The sequence below is a fragment of the Oryctolagus cuniculus genome, chromosome 2, assembly GCF_964237555.1.
Source record: "Oryctolagus cuniculus chromosome 2, mOryCun1.1, whole genome shotgun sequence".
NCBI classification, from domain to species: domain Eukaryota; kingdom Metazoa; phylum Chordata; class Mammalia; order Lagomorpha; family Leporidae; genus Oryctolagus; species Oryctolagus cuniculus.
The window spans coordinates 157,095,029-157,114,833 of record NC_091433.1 but is presented as its reverse complement, the minus strand read 5'-3'; the positions used below and the strand labels follow the sequence as shown (position 1 = coordinate 157,114,833).

Below are 19,805 nucleotides of genomic sequence, written 5' to 3'. Positions count from 1 at the left end.
ACAATTCTCCTACTTCAACTCATTCCTGTTGGGGCACTGAGAAAACAGAAAAGTTCTTGCCCCTTATTAACAAAATCCCTGGCAAGCAACAGTAGTCAGTTAGTCTGTCTCTCCCTTTTACATTCCTTTGCACAGCTCACTCAGCTAGGGATGTGGAGAGAGAGAGAGAGGGAGAAGAAGAGCAGGACCCTTAAAAAAGCTTGTCTTCTGATACACAGCAGAAAAGACAACGTAACTCAACAGAAGGGAGTTTTACATTACTGTCATTTTTTTTAAAAGAAGTATGAAAGCCATGTGCCCAAACAGTTCTAGGTGACAAATCTTGTAACTTTATAACTGAGACTGGACTACACAGATGAGCTGCTCTCCCCAACAGCTAACATCTCTTTGGAGGTCAGCACACTGACCCATCCCTGATACCGTACATTATCAAGTCAACCCAATTACTGGCCAACACCAGAAATGAGAATTACAAAATTAAGCGCATACCTCACAATCAACATGTTTAAGATGCAATGCCACTCACACTAAAGAATCATGAATCTCTGTGTGGTGTATGTTATGCAATGCAGTGGCTTTTAAACTGTAGTCATCAGAACCCTTAGCTGAGTTGTGTCAGTGTAAGGAGGATGAGTAGGCAGAGTTCCAGGCTCCCTGCCCAGCATTCATTTAAAAGAACTTCACTTTTATCTGTTTTATATATTAGAGTTCTGCTGTTTGAACAAAGACTGCTACTTTAAAAAGAGTCTGAAAACAAAGTTTTTAATGAATGCTGTTGTTAGCACTAATCATGTAACCCTTAACAGCACCGGTCCACAAAGCAGAAAACTCTATGGAAGAGTTACTCACAATTTCCGAATGAAGTCAAGCGTGTCTTTGTCTTTAGCAATCATGTCTGCTAAAATATGTTGTACTCCTGTTTCAATATCCTGCAGCGCTGAAAGCCCTTCAGAAGGGTAAAAGAAAGAACAAAAACAAAAAGTGTTAAGATTAAAGTCTATAATTGAAAGACACTAAATTAATTCCAGTCAAAATAAAATCTTAAGTGGATAAACCTAAGACAGAAAAATACTGCAGCAGTGACTAGCTTGTAACAAAAAGCAAGTTTCCAAAAGCAATATAGGCCCTTTACATGTTATATTGCCTAGTGGTAAAAATGCAGCTCTGGAACCAGCCACCTGGCTGGATCCTGGTTCTCTCATTTATATTATTACATATAATTTTGGGATCCTGGGCAAGTTTTCTGACTTCTCTGTACCTCAATTTCCTATTAAAATGTGATAATAATACTACCTCCTTCATTAAGTGGCTGCAAAAACCAAACTTGTTATAGGAAATAGGCACAATAGAATCATCTTCCAAAGTATACTATTTCACCTATTACAAAAACTTTTCTTTACAAGAAATTTTATTATACTCCTATTTTGGTTTGTGAGGCACTTATTCACATTTTCAATAACTATTTGAATTTCTCAAATCTCATACGCACAAAAGAGATCATGCATTTGTTCCTCTTCACAGTTATATTTTCTACAAATGGTGCATTAAGTTCTAAGTGAGTGCTTTATAGTATGAGTCTTGAACATCATGCCCCTGTGACATACCAACTTAAACACTGGTAGACATTATTTGCTTTCTTTCATTCCTTTAGTCTTTTTGCTTGAGAGCTCTTTATTTTTTCAGTAAAGCTTGAATTACTTAAGCACTTTGTATGCTTTTCTGTGAGTATACTTTTAACAGGTAATAGACACAAAAGCCAAAGAGAACAGGAAAACAAAGTTATTATGGCATAATTAATAAAGAAGAAATGCCTTGTGTGGTTGTGTTAACATTAACTACTGAAGTAAATGCATTTATTTTTTATAATTCAAAGAAAGAATTTTGGCCAAATTAACAGGAATTATATTTACATTTTAAGAAAATTAACAAATCACCTGAAGACTGCTCATATAAAGAATTTTAGAATGGTTGTGGCACATAGTAAGCCTGCAATAAACATTCATGTGTTAGTTATCTGCCTGGATAAGTTTTCATCTAAGAGAGGTCTATACTATAGGCTAAGTCCTGGAGCCCCAAAGCACCTCAGAGCAACACTACACAACGGTCAATGACAAGGGAGACACCAGGGAAGATTAAACCTACAATGAGAGCCATCAACGGAAGTGGATAACAGAAAGAAGAAATTACAGCCTTTGCTATAACCAAGGGTCTTTGAAAATCTCCCATTGTATAGGGGAATACAACTTAAAACCTAATATAATTGATATAATCTTATGTAACTAAAAGTTTGCTAGAGTTCCAGAGAAATGTTTTATAGTTTCTGAGGATCCAAAAATAAAATTATACTAGGTACTTATTAAACATAAATTCCTAGACTGTGGGCTTCTGATACTCATTAAATTTTAAAACACCACTCCTCGGAAGGGTCTTTGAGCTACCTTTAAAGCAGTGGTGCTCAGTGGGAGGCAAACACGATCAGTCATTTGAGAAGTTCTTTCAAATCACACACTCCCTCTTTAAGTCCAACCAGGGTGGAAAACAGGTTGGAAAGAAAGTCTTGTGTGTTCTGAAAAACCTCCTTCCCCCATCAAAGAGACCTGCTCTTTGAGGCTTAACACAGCCAAGGATAACAGGAGCTCCAAAAGTTTAGCACCTCAAGGAAATCCAGAGGAAACAAGGTACCCAGAACCAGAAAATCACACCCTCTGCCTTATAACAAAATCTTCCTAGGCGTGGACTCGCCAAACCTCCAGACCTGTAACAAAAGTTGAAAGGCCAACATTTCTTTTCACTTTATCTGCACTTGGACTACCTCTTCTTACACAGAATAGGAAAACCAGCTACTCCTCCTTGAATGCAACACGGGAATATTCAGGATCTCCTAGAACATGTCCATCTGTGGCACAGTGTAGATTTCTGATTCAGACCAAATTCTGGGTAATCTGTGGCAATGAGGAAGTGTCTTCCATTGAGGGGAAAAAAATCAAAATATCTCATTTCTTAAATACTTCTTTGAGGAATGAAGAAAATACTTCTTCAGAAAAACAGTAATAGAATTGAAGGTGATCATGATGGGAAACATTCTAAACTAACTTTAAAAAGCTGTACCTTGTTTAGAGGAATAATTAATTCTCCTTCATTTGTGATCATGGTAAAAGAAAGAAGGAGTAAAGGAAATAAAGTCCTGATGTATCTGCTAATACTACTGTAACTGTGCTAGGCCCTGAGCTATCCACATGAGCAGAAGTATCACCAAGTGCTGTCATCATATACTCCAGGAGCATCACCACAGATGATAACCAAAAGAGATGGTTATGAACAACCTACTCAGTAAGAACTCGGTTTTGTGTGAGAACTAAGGAGATCTTTGTACCAAAAAGGCTCTGAAGTAGAAGGAAAGGAAATCAACATTACGAGAAAAGCAAGAATAAAAACAGCCAATAAACCTGTGTGCATATAACATTTTGCAAGCTCCAACGTTCCATTCTAGTGAATCATGCCATGACTGCGCACAGCTCGTTCCCACTAGCGTTAACCTTAATACTTGGCTATACAGTCTCAGCTATTATTAAAATATTAAATGCTGCAACCATTGAAAATCCAACTGCTAATACATGTTAAAAATTAAAGTAGAATTTTACTCATTTTGATTCATCTCTATATTCAAATAATCCTATTGTGCTGCTTCATTATCATCCCTTACCAAACATATTAAAATGTGTTTGTGTATGAATAGAAGTATTTTACAGATACAGACTCAATATTTTAATCATAAATTCACATTTGGTAGATTATTTAAAACAAAAACAAGTATGGTATACAATCTCTATGGTTTCGTACATAGTGTGGATTTTGTTATCAGAGACTGCCCCCTACAGACAGCTATACCCCAGACTAAAGAATCAACAAAAGGCCAAAAGAAACCAGAATTAAGGTAGGGGATACAGGAAGAGATGTAGGTCACAGGGTATAAACTTGCAGGTATATAACCTGAATTAATTCTGGAGATACAATGTATACCATGAGGATTACAGTCAATAATATTGTATGGTATACTGGAAATTCACAAAGAGTAGATTTTAGATGCTCTTAACCACAAAAAAATAATCAAGTATGTGAGATGATGAGCCACATTAATTTTTTTAAAAAATTTATTTACTTATTTGAAAGGCAGAGAGAGAGAGAGGTCTTCCATCTGCTGGTTCACTCCCCAAATGACCACAATGGCCAGAACTGAGCAGATTCGAAGCCTGGAGCCAGGAGCTTCATCCGGGTCTCCTATGTAGGTGCAGGGGCCCAAGGACTTGGGCCATCTTCTACTGCTTTCTCAGACCATTGCAGAGAGCTGGATTGGAAGAGGAGCAGCCAGGACTCAAACCGGCACCCATATGGGATGCCGGCAACGCAGGCAGAGGCTTTACCCACTATGCCACAGTGCCGGCCCTGGGCCACATTAATTTGCCTCATAAGCACATAGAGTATTCCTTGACTGTAGTTATCATTTCACTATGTAAATGATTGTCAAAGCACCATGCTGTCTACCCTTAAATAAACACCAATTTTTAAAATAAAAAAATAAATTTTTTAAAATTTTTTTGACAGGCAGAGTAGACAGTGAGAGAGAGAGACAGAGAGAAAGGTCTTCCTTTTGCCATTGGTTCACCCTTCAATGGCCACTGCGGACAGCGCACCGCGCTGATCTGAAGCCAGGAGCCAGGTGCTTCTCCTGGTCTCCCATGGGGTGTAGGGCCCAATCACTTGGGCCATCCTCCACTGCACTCCCGGGCCACAGCAGAGAGCTGGACTGGAAGAGGAGAAACCGGGACAGAATCTGGAGCCCCGACTGGGACTAGAACCCGGTGTGCTGGCGCCGCACGCAGAGGATTAGCCTATTGAGCGGTGGCGCCAGACCAAAAAAAAATAAATTTTTTAAAGAGAAGCGATCACCAGAGCATCCATCTTCCCAGTCAGTTCTAACAGAAAACTCCTGAAAAAAGCTCCTGCTACCCAGAAAGGTCTCACTCTAAGGCTGATTTAGACAATGAAACCAATGCATCTTGATATGAATTGTCATTGTCCTTGGGTTTTTCTTAGTGGTATCTCTTCCTTACTCTTTCCTTCTCCCATGCTCTCTCATGCAGGTGCACACACATAAAAGAATAGGAAGACACACATAAAGTAAATTTTAAGAACAAGGCATTTATTGCTAGGGAGTGGAAGGGTAGGAGTGGGGCCACACTTTATACTTCATGCCTGTCAGAACCATTGAAATGCTTTTTTAAGGAGGAACTGTGACTTATATCATGAAAGAAATTTTTAGAAATAGAATAAAAACTTTAAAAGATAATGTAGAAAAAACTTTGTAACTTTGAGATATGAGGGGATTTTTTTACGGAAAAAAAAGCAACTTAAAAAGATTTAAAAATTATAAAACTAGAACCTATTTATCAGGAGATAGCATAAGTAAAGTGAAAAGACAAGTTATGAACTGACAGTACCTATCTGCCACACATACAAGTGAAAAATATCTGAACAATACTTAAAAGTTAATGAGAAAAAGAGAAACAACAAAACACATAAATGGGCAAAAGACCTAACAGGTACTTCATCAAAAGGGGAAAGCTAAGGAATAGGTATGCCAGGATTTGTGTTATCACAATTACTTGTTCTTTAAATGCTATAATATTCTTTTGTGTAGTCACTACTTACTTTTTTAAACAGAAGCTTTTGAATTGAAAGAAAAAAAAAAGAAAGAAACAGGGCTGGTCTCTTGAATTAAAGCCGGTACCTTTAACGTCGGGTCGAATGTAGGAGAGAAGATTGAGCTCCCCTGGACGCTCAAGCAGTGTCCTGGCTGCTCCTTCCAATCCCAGCTGTTTTGCTCTCTGAGCTTTGGTGCCCTTACTCCCAGTTTTATATGGGGCAGACTAGAGAAATAAGGGCAGAAAACATATCGCATAATCTAGTTTTAAAAAGTAAAAGTTAAAAATAATACACAAAACTGGAGAACATTCTGAGAATTCTAAAGAATCCTTTTCTCCCTTCCCCCTTCCATGGCAATGAATTAATACTAAATAAATTAATACTTGTAGTACAAACAGGGCCTGTACCTTATCTCAGTTTTATTCTTTTCTACATGCTTAGTTATTTTTTGGTTTCATGCAAATTAAAAGCTCACTGCCCGGATTACAGGGTCCTCTTCTCAACACAAGCAGGATCCTAAACTCTGTCTTCATGCAGTGTTTCTGCTTTGTAATCCATACTCACTCCTCACCTGCCACCATCAGGCTTGTTAAATGTGGTGTCCAAGAGGATCCTCTAATTACATACAGCTATTGATACTCACCTCCTTCGAAAGCCCTCTTCCTGACTGCTCCACGCTACAATTATCTCCTGATTCTTCTTACACTTCTCTGTCCATTTTTTCCAGGTCTAGGCTCCCCCTTCCTCCACCCACTTTTCAAAAGCTGCTATTGCTGATTGGCTTCTCCCATGAGCTCCTCTTGAGCAGGTACTTCCAGTCTCAAGCTTTCAAATGCAAGACAGGCCAAAGATGCTCACATCTGGGTCTCATTCTGCTTTCCCCTTCTGTGTAACCTACTTCCTTCCTCACGCAGCTGGGAATTCCTCAAGGATATGGACTCTGTATTACCTTTAAAACCCCAAGGGCCTACCATGAAAAAAGTACTCAATAATTATTTACTCAATAAATAAATAAATAATAAAGGCCTGGCGCTGTAGCATAGTGGGTAAAGCCACCATCTTCAGTGCCAGCATCCCATATGGGCATCAGTTCAAGTCCTAGCTGCTCTATTTCTGAACCAGCTCCCTGTTAATGCACCTGGGAAAGCAGAGAAAGATGGTCCAAGTGCTTGGGCCCCTGCACCCACATGGGAGACCTGAAAGAAGCTCCTGGCTCTTGTCATTGGATCAGCCCAGTTCTGGCCATTGTGGCCATTTAGGGAGTGAACCAGCAGCTGGAAGACTTCTCTCTCTGCCTCTGCCTCTCTGTAACTCTGTCTTTCAAACAAATAAATAAAGCTTTAAAAAAAAAAAAGAATATTCTGTGGAATTAAATAATAGTAGCTAATGACTAGCTTTTTTTATGTCTTTTCTTTTTTTAAGATTTTATTTATTTATTTATTTGACAGGGAGTGTTACAGACAGTGAGAGGGAGAGATAGAAAGGTCTTCCCTCCGTTGGTTCACTCCCCAGATGGCCGCAACAGCTGAAGCTGCACTGATCTGAAGCCAGAAGTGAGGTGCTTCTTCTCGGTCTCCCATGCAGGTGGGGGGCCCAAGGACTTGGGCCATCCTCTACTGCTTTCCCAGGCCATAGTAGAGAGCTAGACTGAAAGTGGAGCAGCTGGCTAGAACCAGTGCCCATATGGGATGCCGGCGTCGAAAGCGGAGGATTAACCTACTGTGCCACAGAGCCAGCCTCAGCTTTTTTATTTCTTAGTCTTCTTTAAAGATCCAAATCATAACAGTTTCAGGGATTACATTAAAAGACAAAGCAAGTTCCTTACCACGTGTTCTAGCTCTTCAAAAGTTTTACAGTTCAGCAAGGCTTTTAACAAGCATTCAGACATCTTCCCCTCTTTCTTAATTTTCTGGATTGTACTATGAACCTTCTTTGCAACGGCCCTGAAATTAAACACTGTTGTAATATACAAGATCTACATGTCAAAACTGTCATTTTGAGGCCATCTCAAACTTACAGAAAAGTTGTAGGTAAAGTACAAATAACTTTTTTGTCCTTTCATTCATATGAGAAGAATGATCTCCAGATACTTTAGTTGTGCATCTCCAATAGCCAGACTATAACCATTAAAATCAGGTAAATAACACTTACGTAACACTATCGTCTTATCCTCAGATCTCAGATCTCATTCAAGTTTCATCAGTAGTCACATTAATGTTCCTTTTAGTGGATTCAGTTCAGAATCACAGGTTGCACGTGGTTGCCATGTGTCTATTGTTTCTAGCTCAAACAGTATTGCAGCCTCTCCTGATTTTCAAGGCCTGGATTCTTTTGAATGCTATGGCCAGTTAGTTTGTAGAATGTCTCACAGTTTCTGTTCCTGTGATGTTTCTTCAAAACTAAATTCAGATGGTACATCTTGGGCAAGACTATCATAGGAGTGATGCTGTGTTCTTCTCACTATAGCTTACTTGTTTACAAATGATTTTCACTTGGTCCATTACTAATTAACTTTGGTCATTTAATTAAAGTAGCATCTGTGGGTTTCTCCACAATACTGATACTCTTTATAATTAATACGTATTCCCTTTGTAATTAACAAGTATTTTGGGTAGATGTACTTTTAGACTATGTCATTATCTCATTCCTCATTAAACTTTCAATTTATTCACTGATATACTTGTATCACTATAGAGTTATGGCTTCTTATTTTATTTAGTGGTTAAAATTCATTGCTATTACTTATTTTAATGCCCAAAATATTCCAGATTTGTCCAAACCCTTCCAACTACTTTCTATGTAGTTCTGACACATCCTGATCACTGTTTGAGCACTTTCTTATCCTCAAGGATATGGACTCTGTATTACCTTTAAAACCCCAAGGGATCATCTTTTACTTTCCCTTCCACAGCCCTGAAATCAGGAAATGGTACTCAGAAACCAAGTTATAGGTACTGGTTATTGCTCACTGCTATTATAGTATCACTGTTCAAGGTGGGTACACCCAGCACCCATGATTGGTTTCCAGATACTGTTCTCCAATACAAAGAACCAGGATTCCATGTAGGAACATAAACTCTAGGATAATCAATACACAGGGATCAATATAGAAGACAGGACAAGGGGAAGCACAAGCGTGGCAGTTGCCACACTTTCCACTTTCCACTGTGAATATACAATATTACTGATGTATTTAATGCAGCTGTTACTATGTACAGAATCTGCCTAAATATGCCATTTGCTAAATTGATTGGCAAAAGTCATATATGATAACGTGAATTACTAAAAAGGACTGATGAAAAAGAAAATTAAATATCTACATTTTTAAAAAAAAAAAAAACAAAGGCAGATGATTTTCAATTAAAAGGAGGAATAGATAGTCCTTAGATCACACCTATATGTTGCTGATAGTCCTAGCAGTCCAAGACTGTTTTCAAGGGCTAAAGTCTACTGTGGTCATTTTCACAAAAGACCAAGCTCCTGTTGGCCTGCATATAAGAAAGGAGAGAGGATCCTTTAGAGAAAAATGCAGGAAGCTTTCCTTATTAACCAGAATCATCCTCTTTAATTCACTTTTTAACAGTGACCCATAGGAAGAAATATATTTCACCTCGCATCCCATTAAACACATACATATAGAGGCTATATCTTATTACCAAAAAGAAATATCTACTAAGGAAAAGATCTTCTAAGCCCCAGTCAATATCCTCTACTTATTTCAAGGAATATTCCCCTACCAATATTCAGTCCACTCCTCTCTTAATAGAAACCCAGGGAATGAAACTCCTTTGCAATGAAAATTTTTTATAGAAAACATAATAAAAATTTGAACATAAAGCTTCTGTTTGTCCCCATGCACCAATGACTTTTAGAATACCTTTAATATTTTTAAACACACTGTTTTTGCTTGTTTGTGACACTTCCCCCATTTCAAGTCCCAAACTCTCAAGCTTTCTTCATTACCTCGCCTTCAACCAAACAGAAAGTGTCCTTTGTAGTTTGCAAACTGCTAGCCTTCCAGATATGGAACATAGATGATTTTGTTTGGTTCAAACATTTTTTATGCAAAATCCCAGATTGCCAGCTTCTTTTCAGAAACAGAAAGACTCTGTAAATGGCCCTCCATGTCAGTAATGTTCAGGACATGAATAGGGACTGCCCCTCTCAGACAGGATTTGAAATCTCTAGCTCTTATCTGCCAATGCTTGATTTTACCAGCCTGGGCCTGGAAGATTTGCATCTGAGACCATTGGTTAACAAGTCATTTATAACTCCAGGTTGGCTAACAGATTCTGCCTCACATGAAATACAACTTTGCACATATCACCAATTTAGTTCTCCTGGCTATAAAAGAACTGTAACAAAAGTGATAGAAAAGTTAGTACAATACAAGTCTTCCAAAAATCACAGGAAGCTTATCAAGTTTATTGTAAAATTAACCGTTGGTACTTTTCAGAATGGCTTGGTGATAGGATTATGCCCTATTTTAATCAGATCCTTGTTGTAGACTTGCAGAACATACACATCAACAACATAGTGCCTGTGGTGAACATGTGATAAATGAATTGTGAACATTGTTTTAATAATTTTACTGAGTAATATGGTCAGTCTTAGGGTCTTTATATGCATATTTTTGAGTTATTACATTATATCCAGAGGCATAATTTTTTAAAAAGTACTTTCCAATCTATAACCATACAAAATTTATAATCACTAATTCTAAATTACCATAACCTCTTAAAAGAATGGAAAAAGAAATTATAATTATTTTCTACAATACTCTACACTGCCAAAGAGATCATTCAAGAATTGTATGGTATTAATAGCACAGCTTTATACCAGCTTTGAATATTTAGATACAACTTACTTTTCTGAGTTTCCTGCTGGCAGTACAATTCTGTCATTCTGCTCGATCACTTGTGTGAGAGAAGGTAACAGTCAATCTGAGGCATTCGCTTTCCTAGTAAAGCACCTGATTGCTGACGAACACCCAAGCTATGCAGAAACACACCAGTAGAGGGACTCCGTACACCTCTAATAGGTAAGTAAAATGGAGCTGACTTTCTGTCAGAAGATGGGTACACAACAATTTAAAGAAAAAAAACTCTGGAGCACTCAAAACATTCTGCCTTTCACTTCCTCCCTATTTCTTATTGGCTCACAGATCCCTTTCCCTTCCATTAACCTCACCTCCTTCCAGGTTTCTTACCGGAGCTCCTCAAGGGTTTGTCGAACTTCTCTCAAGGAATCAGCATCAAGATTATTAATGAGCTCTTTTCGGTAACGTATGATGAAGGGAATTGTGTTATCATCATTAAAAAGACGGATGATGTTGGCACAAACCCAGAGTTCAATATTAGTTCTCTCAGATAAAACCTGTGAATCACAGACATTTAGTAATTTCAAACACTATAAACTAAACATCTATATTTTAATGCAAACTTTAAAAATCTAATAATGTTCTCCAATCCCTTAAAAGTTACTTATGTGGTATTTTAAAAGACCTTTATAAAACACACACGTATAGCAACAAGCCTTTGGTAAAATAGTCATTTCACTAATTCAATAAAACCCAATCTGAACACCTGTATCATTCAAATCCCATGATGCTCACATAGAGAACACTTTTCGATGATGCTGCCTTTTTTGACCACCACAAAATCCAGCCTGTTAGTACTTTTTCTCTCAAACCTGTGGCTTTTCCTGCTTCCTTTTCCAGCTGTCGTCGTCGTCGTCGTCGTCGTCATCATCATCATCATCATCATCATCATCATCATCAGTATCTACTATCGAGTCTTTGGGGGGATATTGTGGTTACTTCCTCCAATATTGTGGTATCATCATCATCATCATCATCATCAGTATCTACTATCGAGTCTTTGGGGGGATATTGTGGTTACTTCCTCCAATATTGTGGTATTACCCCACTATGTATGTGTGGCTTGACAGCACTTGATCCAACTCCATTTCCACAACATTTGGTTCCAGTAACCACCTGTGCTGGTGTTGTGGGACAGCAGGTTAAGCTGCTATCCACAAAGCCGGCATCCCATATGACTGCTGGTTTGAGTCCCAGCTGCTACACTTCAGATTCAACTCCCTGGAAATGCACCTGGGAAAGCAGTGAAGATGGCCCAACTGCTGAGACCCTTGCAACTCCAAATGGAGTTCCAGGCTTCTGGTTTTGACCTGGCCAATCCTCAACAAGTCATGACCATTTGGGAAGTAAACCAATGGATGAAAGATTAGTTCCCTTCGTATCTCTCTCTCCCCTTCTCTTTTACTCTGCCTTTCAAATAAATAAAGTAAATCTTACACACACACACACACACACACAGGCAAAGTGTGACATTGCCCTGGCCAGGGAGATTAGCCCAAGCAACATGAAATTGAAGATTTGGGCTTGAATGGTAGACTCAGGTATGATGACGATACCCTCCTCTGGAGAAATAATTTGTAGAACTAGAAACTGGAAGCTACACCATTTTTTTCTATTAAGAGAACAATGGTGCTAAAAAAACAGTAGACAGACTTTTTCAGTGCACTGACCTTAACTTTCCTGTTACAAGATCAATAAATCTTCATTATTGCTTAAACTAGTTTGAGATGGGTTTTCCCTTGCTGTAACCAAAAGCTTTCTAGTCAACTGCCTCAGCATCACTGTGGGTTTTCTATCACATCCATCTAGTCTGTTACTAAGGAGGCAAACAGAACTTCTAAAATGTCTGTTCTCTCCCTTCAAGTGCCCTTTCCACTAATATCATCTTTTATCTACCCACAAGGCAGAGCGTGTTACTGTTGTTCATGCCTCCCACCCAACCTCTTTGTATTGCTGGTTACATTTCTAAAACCCAGATGTAACAAAGTCCCTTATTTTCCCCTTTTCTGGTTTTGAACATAAGCTCCAGTAACTCTTATCTACCTAGAAGTAAAAGTCCAATCACTTTACCTTAGCCTTAAAGTCCCTACCAAAGCTTGGTCCTGAATTGTCACTGCCCTCCAGGAGTCAGCAGTCCACAAGGAAGACAAAACATAAATGCAAGTAAGTACAAGTAAAGCAGCACATTGCAGGCACTGAGTATGCTTTCAGAGAAGAGAAAGATCTCAAAGGAGGCTATCTCTGACACCAGGTGGCACTGGCATCCCATATAGGCTCTGGTTCATATCCCAGCTTCTCCACTTCAGATCCATTGCCCTGTTAATGGCCTAGGAAAAGCAGAAGAAGATGGATGAAGGGTTTGGATTACTGCAACCACAAGGGAAACCCAGATAAAGCTCCTGGCTCCTAGCTTCAGCCTGGCGCAGACCTGGCTGTTGTAGTCATCTGGGAAATGAACCAGTGGACGGGAAGATCTCTGTCTCTCTGTGTGTTTCTCCCTCTCTCTTTGTAGCTCGACTTTCAAATAAATAAATCTCTAAAAACAAAAAAAGTTTGAATGCTATCCTATATTCAGCAAGAAGCCATTGGAATATCTGATCTGCTCACTGCTTATTGTTACCTGCAGAGTCAAGCCCATACAAACTGTCACATTCTGAGAATGGGTAAGACCCATGGACTGCAGCTGTGGTTAGGGTCTGTGGTTTCCCAAGCCAGCAGCATAAGCATTATCTGAGGACCTGCTTGAAATGCTAATTCTTGGCACCTACCCAAAATTCACTGAATCACAAACATGCAGTAGGCCCCAATAATCTGTATTTTAGAAAAATGAAGCAGACAACAAAGAAATAGAAAGCAAGCCCAAAGGACTTGCCCCAATTGGTAGAGTTGGAAACATACCAGGGGATTCCAATTCAATCCCATCAAGGTGGCATGTGCCAATGCCATCTCACTATTCCAAGTGATCAATTTCAGTTCACAATTGATCATAATGAAAGGACTAAGAGTCAAAGGGAGCACATAAACAAGTCTAGTATCTGCTAACACCAACCGATAGAATAAATAAAGGGGAGAGTGATCCAACATGGGAAGTGAGATACTCAGCAGACTCATAGAATGGTGGATGTCCTAGATAGCACTCTGGCCTCAGAATCAGCCCTAAAGGCACTCGGATCTGGCTGAAAAGCCCATGAGAGTATTTCAGGCATGGAAAGCCAAGACACTCTGGCAAAAAGATCTCTGTGAGTGAGATCCCAGTGGAAAGAACAGGTCTTCAAAGAGGGAGGTGCCTTTCTCTGAAGGGAGGAGAGAACCTCCACTTTGACTATGACCGTGTCTAAACAAGATAAGAGTCGGAGAACTCAAGGGGCTTCCATAGCCTTGGAAACTCATAACTGGTGCATAGGGAGATTACTGATGCCATAAACAGGAGTGTCAATTTGTAAAGTCAACAACAGGAGTCACTGTGCACTTACTCCTCATGTAGGATCTCTGTCCTTAACGTGCTGTACACTGAGGCTTAATGCTATAACGAGTACTCAAACAGTATATTTCACTTTGTGTTTCTATGGGGGTGCAAACGATTGAAATCTTTACTTAATGTACACTAAACTGATCTTCTGTAAAAAAAAAAAAAAAAAAAAAAAAGAAATTATCAATTCCCAACTTGACTCTCACTGGGATTAAACATGACAATAGGTCTGATCTGATTTCATCATCATTTAAAAAAAAATCATCTATTATTGTTCACTTTATGTTTCTGTGTGGGAGCAAACTGTTGAAATACTTACTTAAGGTATACTAAGCTGATCTTCTGTATATTAAGATAATCGAAAATGAATCTTGATATGAATGGAAGGGGAGAGGGAGTGGGAAAGGGGAGGGTTGTGGGTGGGAGGGACGGTATGGGGGGGGAAGCCATTGTAACACATGAGTCGTACTTTGGAAATTTATATTCATTAAATAAAAGATAAAAAAAAAAAAAAAGCAAGCCCAAGGGATGGAAGAGAGGTAAAGCCAGGAACTAGTGCAGTTTTCACTTGAAAACTATCACCTTTAATAAATATATATTTATTAAAGTAAATAATATTTAATAAATATATACTTAAATACAAGTTATACAACTGGCAGACAAAAATGAGAGGTTTAAGCAAAACAAAGGCAGCCTGGAGATTTTTCTCACCACTAAGACTTAGGCACTTTTTGCAACTGTTGTTTTACAGTAACACCTGTACAGTTTATTATGTTCTAAGGATTTTTACATATTCAATATTAACTCATTTAAATTATATGATAGGTATTATTTATACACACAAAAACTGAGGCCCCCAAAACAAGTAAATTACCCAAAGCCACACAAGCTATATTATCTCTTCAAAAATTCACTTTGTGGAGCAAGTGTTGTGGTGCAGCAGGTTAAGTTACTGTGTGAGATGGCCATGTCCCCATTCTGAGCGCCAGCTTCAAGGCCCTGCTGCTCTGCACTTGCACTTATGATCCAGCTTCCTGCTAAGGCACCTGGGAGACAGCAGTTGATGGCCCAAATACTTGACTTCCTGCCACTCATGGATGGAATTCTGGCTTCTGGCCTCTGCCTGGCCCAACCCAAGCTGTTGTAGGCATTGGGCAGTGAACCAGTGGATGGAAGACTGATAACTCACTCTTTTTCTTTTTCTTTTTCTTTTTCTTTTCCTTTTTCTCTTTCTCTTTCTCTCTCTCTCACTCTCACTATCACTCTGCCTTTCAAATAAATCTTTGAAAAATTCAGTCTGTGTGCAAAGCAAGATGACTTTTCAGGCAAAAATACAAATTAATCAAACAGCCTCACTCCTCCTAAATACTACTGTAGAACAGTAGAGCTTCCCTATAGCTCTCTGGCTGTCAAAACCCCTGACAAAATGCCCTCTCCCAAAGTGTCCTAAAATATACTCCCTTTTCCTCAGGTAACACGAAAACAAACTATAGCCTTAATCTTCATTTTATAAGAACTAACAGCTAAAGTAAATGACTCTCCAGTGAGCTGAACTAAAATGACTTGCTATTAAAAAATCACTCCCAAACCAGCAACTGCACACTTCTCTACTGTAAAGCTATTTGATTCCTGCTGTTCTTTTTATCTAGTCGTTTTATTAGAGTATTTATTTTATCACACCAAAAGTTTCCTTAAAAGATTGCACAAGGAAAATCTAGCCTATGCCATTAGAAATCAGAAGTAATAATAGGAGAGGAAAAGGGGAGTTAGAAAAACATATGATGGGAAATTTAGTGTGGTTAGTTATGTTGATTTTTGATCTGGAAGCTGGTTATATGATTATACTTTTTTTTTTTTTTTTTTTTTTTTGAGAGCAAGCACCCAAGCTCCCACTCAATGGTTCATTTTCCAGATGCATGCAAAAACCAGGTTGGGCCAGGGATGAAGCCCACAGCTAGGAACACAGCTCAGTCTTCCCACATGGGTGGCAGGGACCCAATTACTTAAGCCACCACCACTGCCTTCCATGGTCTGCATTGGCAGGAAGCTGGAGCCAGAGCCAGGAATTGAACTCATGTACTTCAAATGTGGGCCTTGAACATTTCTGAGCTATATATTCAAGTTCAATTTTCTCTATGTATGAGTATGCTAAACTTTATAAAAAAAAAAAAAAGTGTTCTTTAAAAAGTTCATACAGAGGTCAGCGCAGTGGCACAGTGGGATAAAGCTCCAGCCTGCAACGTCAGCATCCCATATGAGTGCCAGTTCGAGTCCTGGTTGCTCCTCTTCTGAACCAACTCTCTGCTATGGCCTAGGAAAGCAGTAGAAGATGGCCCAACTCCTTGAGCCCCTGCACCTGTGTGGGAGAGCCAAAAGAAGCTCCTGGCTGCTGGCTTTGGATCAGCTCAGCTCTGGCCATTGCTTCGTGGAGTGAACCAGCAGAATAGAAGACCTCTCTCTCTCTCTGTCTCTGACTCTGTCTCTGTCTCTCTGTCTCTACCTCTCTCTGTAACTCTTTCAAATAAATAAAATAAATCTTAAAAAAAAAGCTATTACAGTTTCTTTGATTTAAGTAGGACAAACAGGTTAAACCTAAAAAGTGGTACCACATTTAAATGCAGAATTGCAGTGAGATACCCAGTTCAAAGACATATCTTTCCCTAATTTTGTCTCCCATGATCTTTTTCACCCACATACTCCCACATCATCTTTTAAAACAAAGGGGTAAATGGCTGATAAAAAGGTTTTCATTTGCATTTTCTCCCTAATTTAGCAAATGAAACTAAAAAGTATGGTTGCTCCACTCCCCCCACATCCACCACCCTCAAAATAAAGAAACTGTATAATAGCAACCTCAACTTTAGAATAGATTACTTTCCTCAAAAATTACTTGTAGGGGCCAGCATTGCGGCACATAGAGGTTAAGCTACTGCCTGTGACACTGGCATCCCATATGCAGGCAGTTTCTTTTTCTTTTCTTTCTTTTTTTTAAGATTGATTGATTTATTTGAAAGGCAGAGCTACAGAGAGGCAAAGGTGGGGGGGGGGGGGGTGGAGAAGGTATTCCATCCACTGGATCACTCCCCAAATGACCACAATGGCCAGAGCTGGGCCAATCCAAAGCCAGGAGCCAAGAGCTGCTGGGTCTCCCACACAGGTACAGGGACTTGGGGCATCTTCTACTGCTTTCCCAGGCCATAACAGAGCTGGATCAGCACCCAGATGGGATGCTAGCATTGCAGGCGGCAGTTTTACCTGCTATGCCACAGTGACAGCTCCAGAGGCAGTTTCAAGTTCTGACTGCTCTACTTCCAATCCAACAACCTGCTAATGGCACCTAGGAAAAACAGCAGAAGATGGCCCAAGTATCTGGGCCCTTGCCATCCACATGGGAGATCAGGATGGAGTTCCAGGAGTCCAGCTTCAGAGTGGCCCAGCCCCAGACATAGCCATTGCAGCCATTTGAGGAGTAAAGCATTAGATGTAAGATTCTTTGTCTCTCCCTCTCCCTCTCCGTAACACCACCTTTCAAATAAATAAAAGAAATCGTTAAAAATACATATTATTTTTTTAAATTTCTTGTAACTAGTCACTTCTTCAAATTCTTATTAACATCTAGTGCCATGGCTCACTAGGCTAATCCTCCGCCTGTGGCGCCAGCACCCTGAGTTCTAGTCCCAGTCGGGGCGCAGGATTCTGTCCCGACTGCTCTTCTTCCAGTCCAGCTCTCTGCTGTGGCCCGGGAGTGCAGTGGAGGATGGCCCAAGTGCTTGGGCTCTGCACCCCATGGGAGACCAGGAGAAGCACCTGGCTCCTGGCTTTGGATTGGCGCAGCGCACCGGCCGCAACACACCAGCCGCAACACACAAGCCGTAGCGGCCACTTGGGGGGTGAACCAATGGAAAAAGGAAGACTTTTTTGTCTGTCTCTCTCTCTCACTAACTCTGCCTGTCAAAAAAAAATTCTTATCAAGTTCATGTTATTTATAACATATTTGTATATGTTATAAATATTTATGTTTAGACATAAAGCCCAAAAGTAAACCAAGTGTCAGGTTGCAGCTTTCCCTCCCCAAACAGCACAGCAAAACTCTTGAAACAGCAGAGGAGTTTTCAGAGTTTAAACACATCTTGAAGAGAACAGACCAAGGACCAAGATACCACGGCAGGCAGGGGCCTTGGAGAAGAACATACAAAATAAGGGAAAAATAAATGACATTTCCACATGCTCAATTAGTAAAAATTAACAACTCCATAAAATTTTTATTAGCTATTCCTTGCTTACTAGGTACTATTCAGGAATTCCCAAACAACTTGGACCTATTTTGTGAGCAGGTAATATGCATACTATAAACATTTTATTCAGTGTGGCCCTTATCTAAGTGTGCAATACTCCCCTGATTTTCTGAATTAGGACAACTGACTCTCACTCTTCTCAGTTCCCTGTTCTTCTAACACGCGTGCTGCTCTCAACCATATTTGAAAGCAGGAATACAGTTTTAAGAACAGAATTATTTTCTTTCCCATAAAGGGTCTCCTTCTGGGAGTGGGCATTTGCCTAGCAGTTTCGATACCCATGTCCCACATAGGAGAGCCTGAGTTTAATTCCCAGCTCCAGACTCTAGCTGCCAGCCAATGCAGACCTTGGGAGGCAGCAGTGATGATTAGAATAACTGGGTTCCTGGGGAGAGGCAAGATGGTGGAATAGCAACAGGGAAGTCTGCTTTAGGCCACACAAACCTAGCAGAAAAAATAAATAAATAAAAGTGGAGAAGGTACACTCTCAGGGGAAAGTGGCAGGGAAAGCCACAGTGGGAGGTCCCACGAAAGCAGTGGAAGGTGCAGACCTGCAGCAATGGAAACGGAGCATGAACTCTGAACAAGGACCCAGCATCCCGCTCTGGTGAGCAAGGTGAGGTCAGACGGCACCAGCCCACGCCACTGTTGATATGGCTAGAGGGAGAATTTAGTAGACTGCACCGTGTTTTGAGTCCAGCCTGGAACCCTCAGGAAAGCTGGGTGACTGCTCACCGGGGGTGGGGGATGGTGGAGTGGGAGGATGCCAGGGTATGTCTCTCTCTCTCTGTCCCCCTTTCTTCCTACCTATCTCCACACCAGCACCCTGTGGCTAGCTGTGGGAAGGCTGGTGCCATTTCAGTCATAAACAGGCAGAGACTGCTCCAGCTCTTCTGGGCACACCCAGCAACTAGCAGGGACTGTTGGCATGGGCAACCATAATAGTCTGAGTCAACTGGTGGGAACTATCCCCACCTTGTCATCCGGGCAACACCACCAGCTCTGCTGTGCTCACCTGGCAACAGGCAGGGAGGTGGAGCCATCCCCACCAAAGGGGAAGGACCACCTGTGAGGACTCTTGTACCCACCCAGCACAACTGTGAAAGGAGTGGGGCTGTGGCAGGCAGGTATTGTGCACACTTGTGATCCAGGGATTTTACCAGAGGGTAAAATCTGCTTTCCCCGCTGATTTTGACTCTGGCTGGGGGGATCAGATTCAATTGGCTGGAGGTGAAACACACACAGGCAGCAGCTCTGGGAACCTCTCAGTCTCTCTGTGGACAGGACAGGCTAGTGGGGTGGAATGGACTCTTGTGCTCCTTGACCATGGGAGTCCCGGGGTCTGAGACTGTGTAAACACTGTGACTGCATGAGAGGGGCCAGGGTATAGCTGGGTTTCCAGGCAAACTCTGGGTGCAGAGCCACACTGTCAGAAATCCTTGGTTGCCAGGGCAGCTCA

General features: G+C 40.5%; 1 protein-coding gene across 10 annotated transcripts in view; it reads right to left on the bottom strand.

Moving 5' to 3' along the window:
• SRBD1 (S1 RNA binding domain 1) overlaps positions 1–19,805 on the bottom strand; it is a 256,577-nt gene that overhangs the window by 212,811 nt on the left and 23,961 nt on the right. For all 10 annotated transcript variants that reach the window (XR_011386661.1, XR_007916534.2, XR_007916541.2 and 7 more), the window contains exons 5-8: positions 10,913–11,079; positions 7,529–7,646; positions 5,789–5,927; positions 850–946 (exon numbers count right to left, since the gene is read on the bottom strand). Coding sequence is in view for 3 of the 10 variants with exons in the window: in XM_008254454.4 (XP_008252676.2) it covers positions 850–946; positions 5,789–5,927; positions 7,529–7,646; positions 10,913–11,079 (521 nt within the window). In the remaining 7 variants the exon portion in view is untranslated. The remainder of the gene's footprint in view (positions 1–849; positions 947–5,788; positions 5,928–7,528; positions 7,647–10,912; positions 11,080–19,805) is intronic.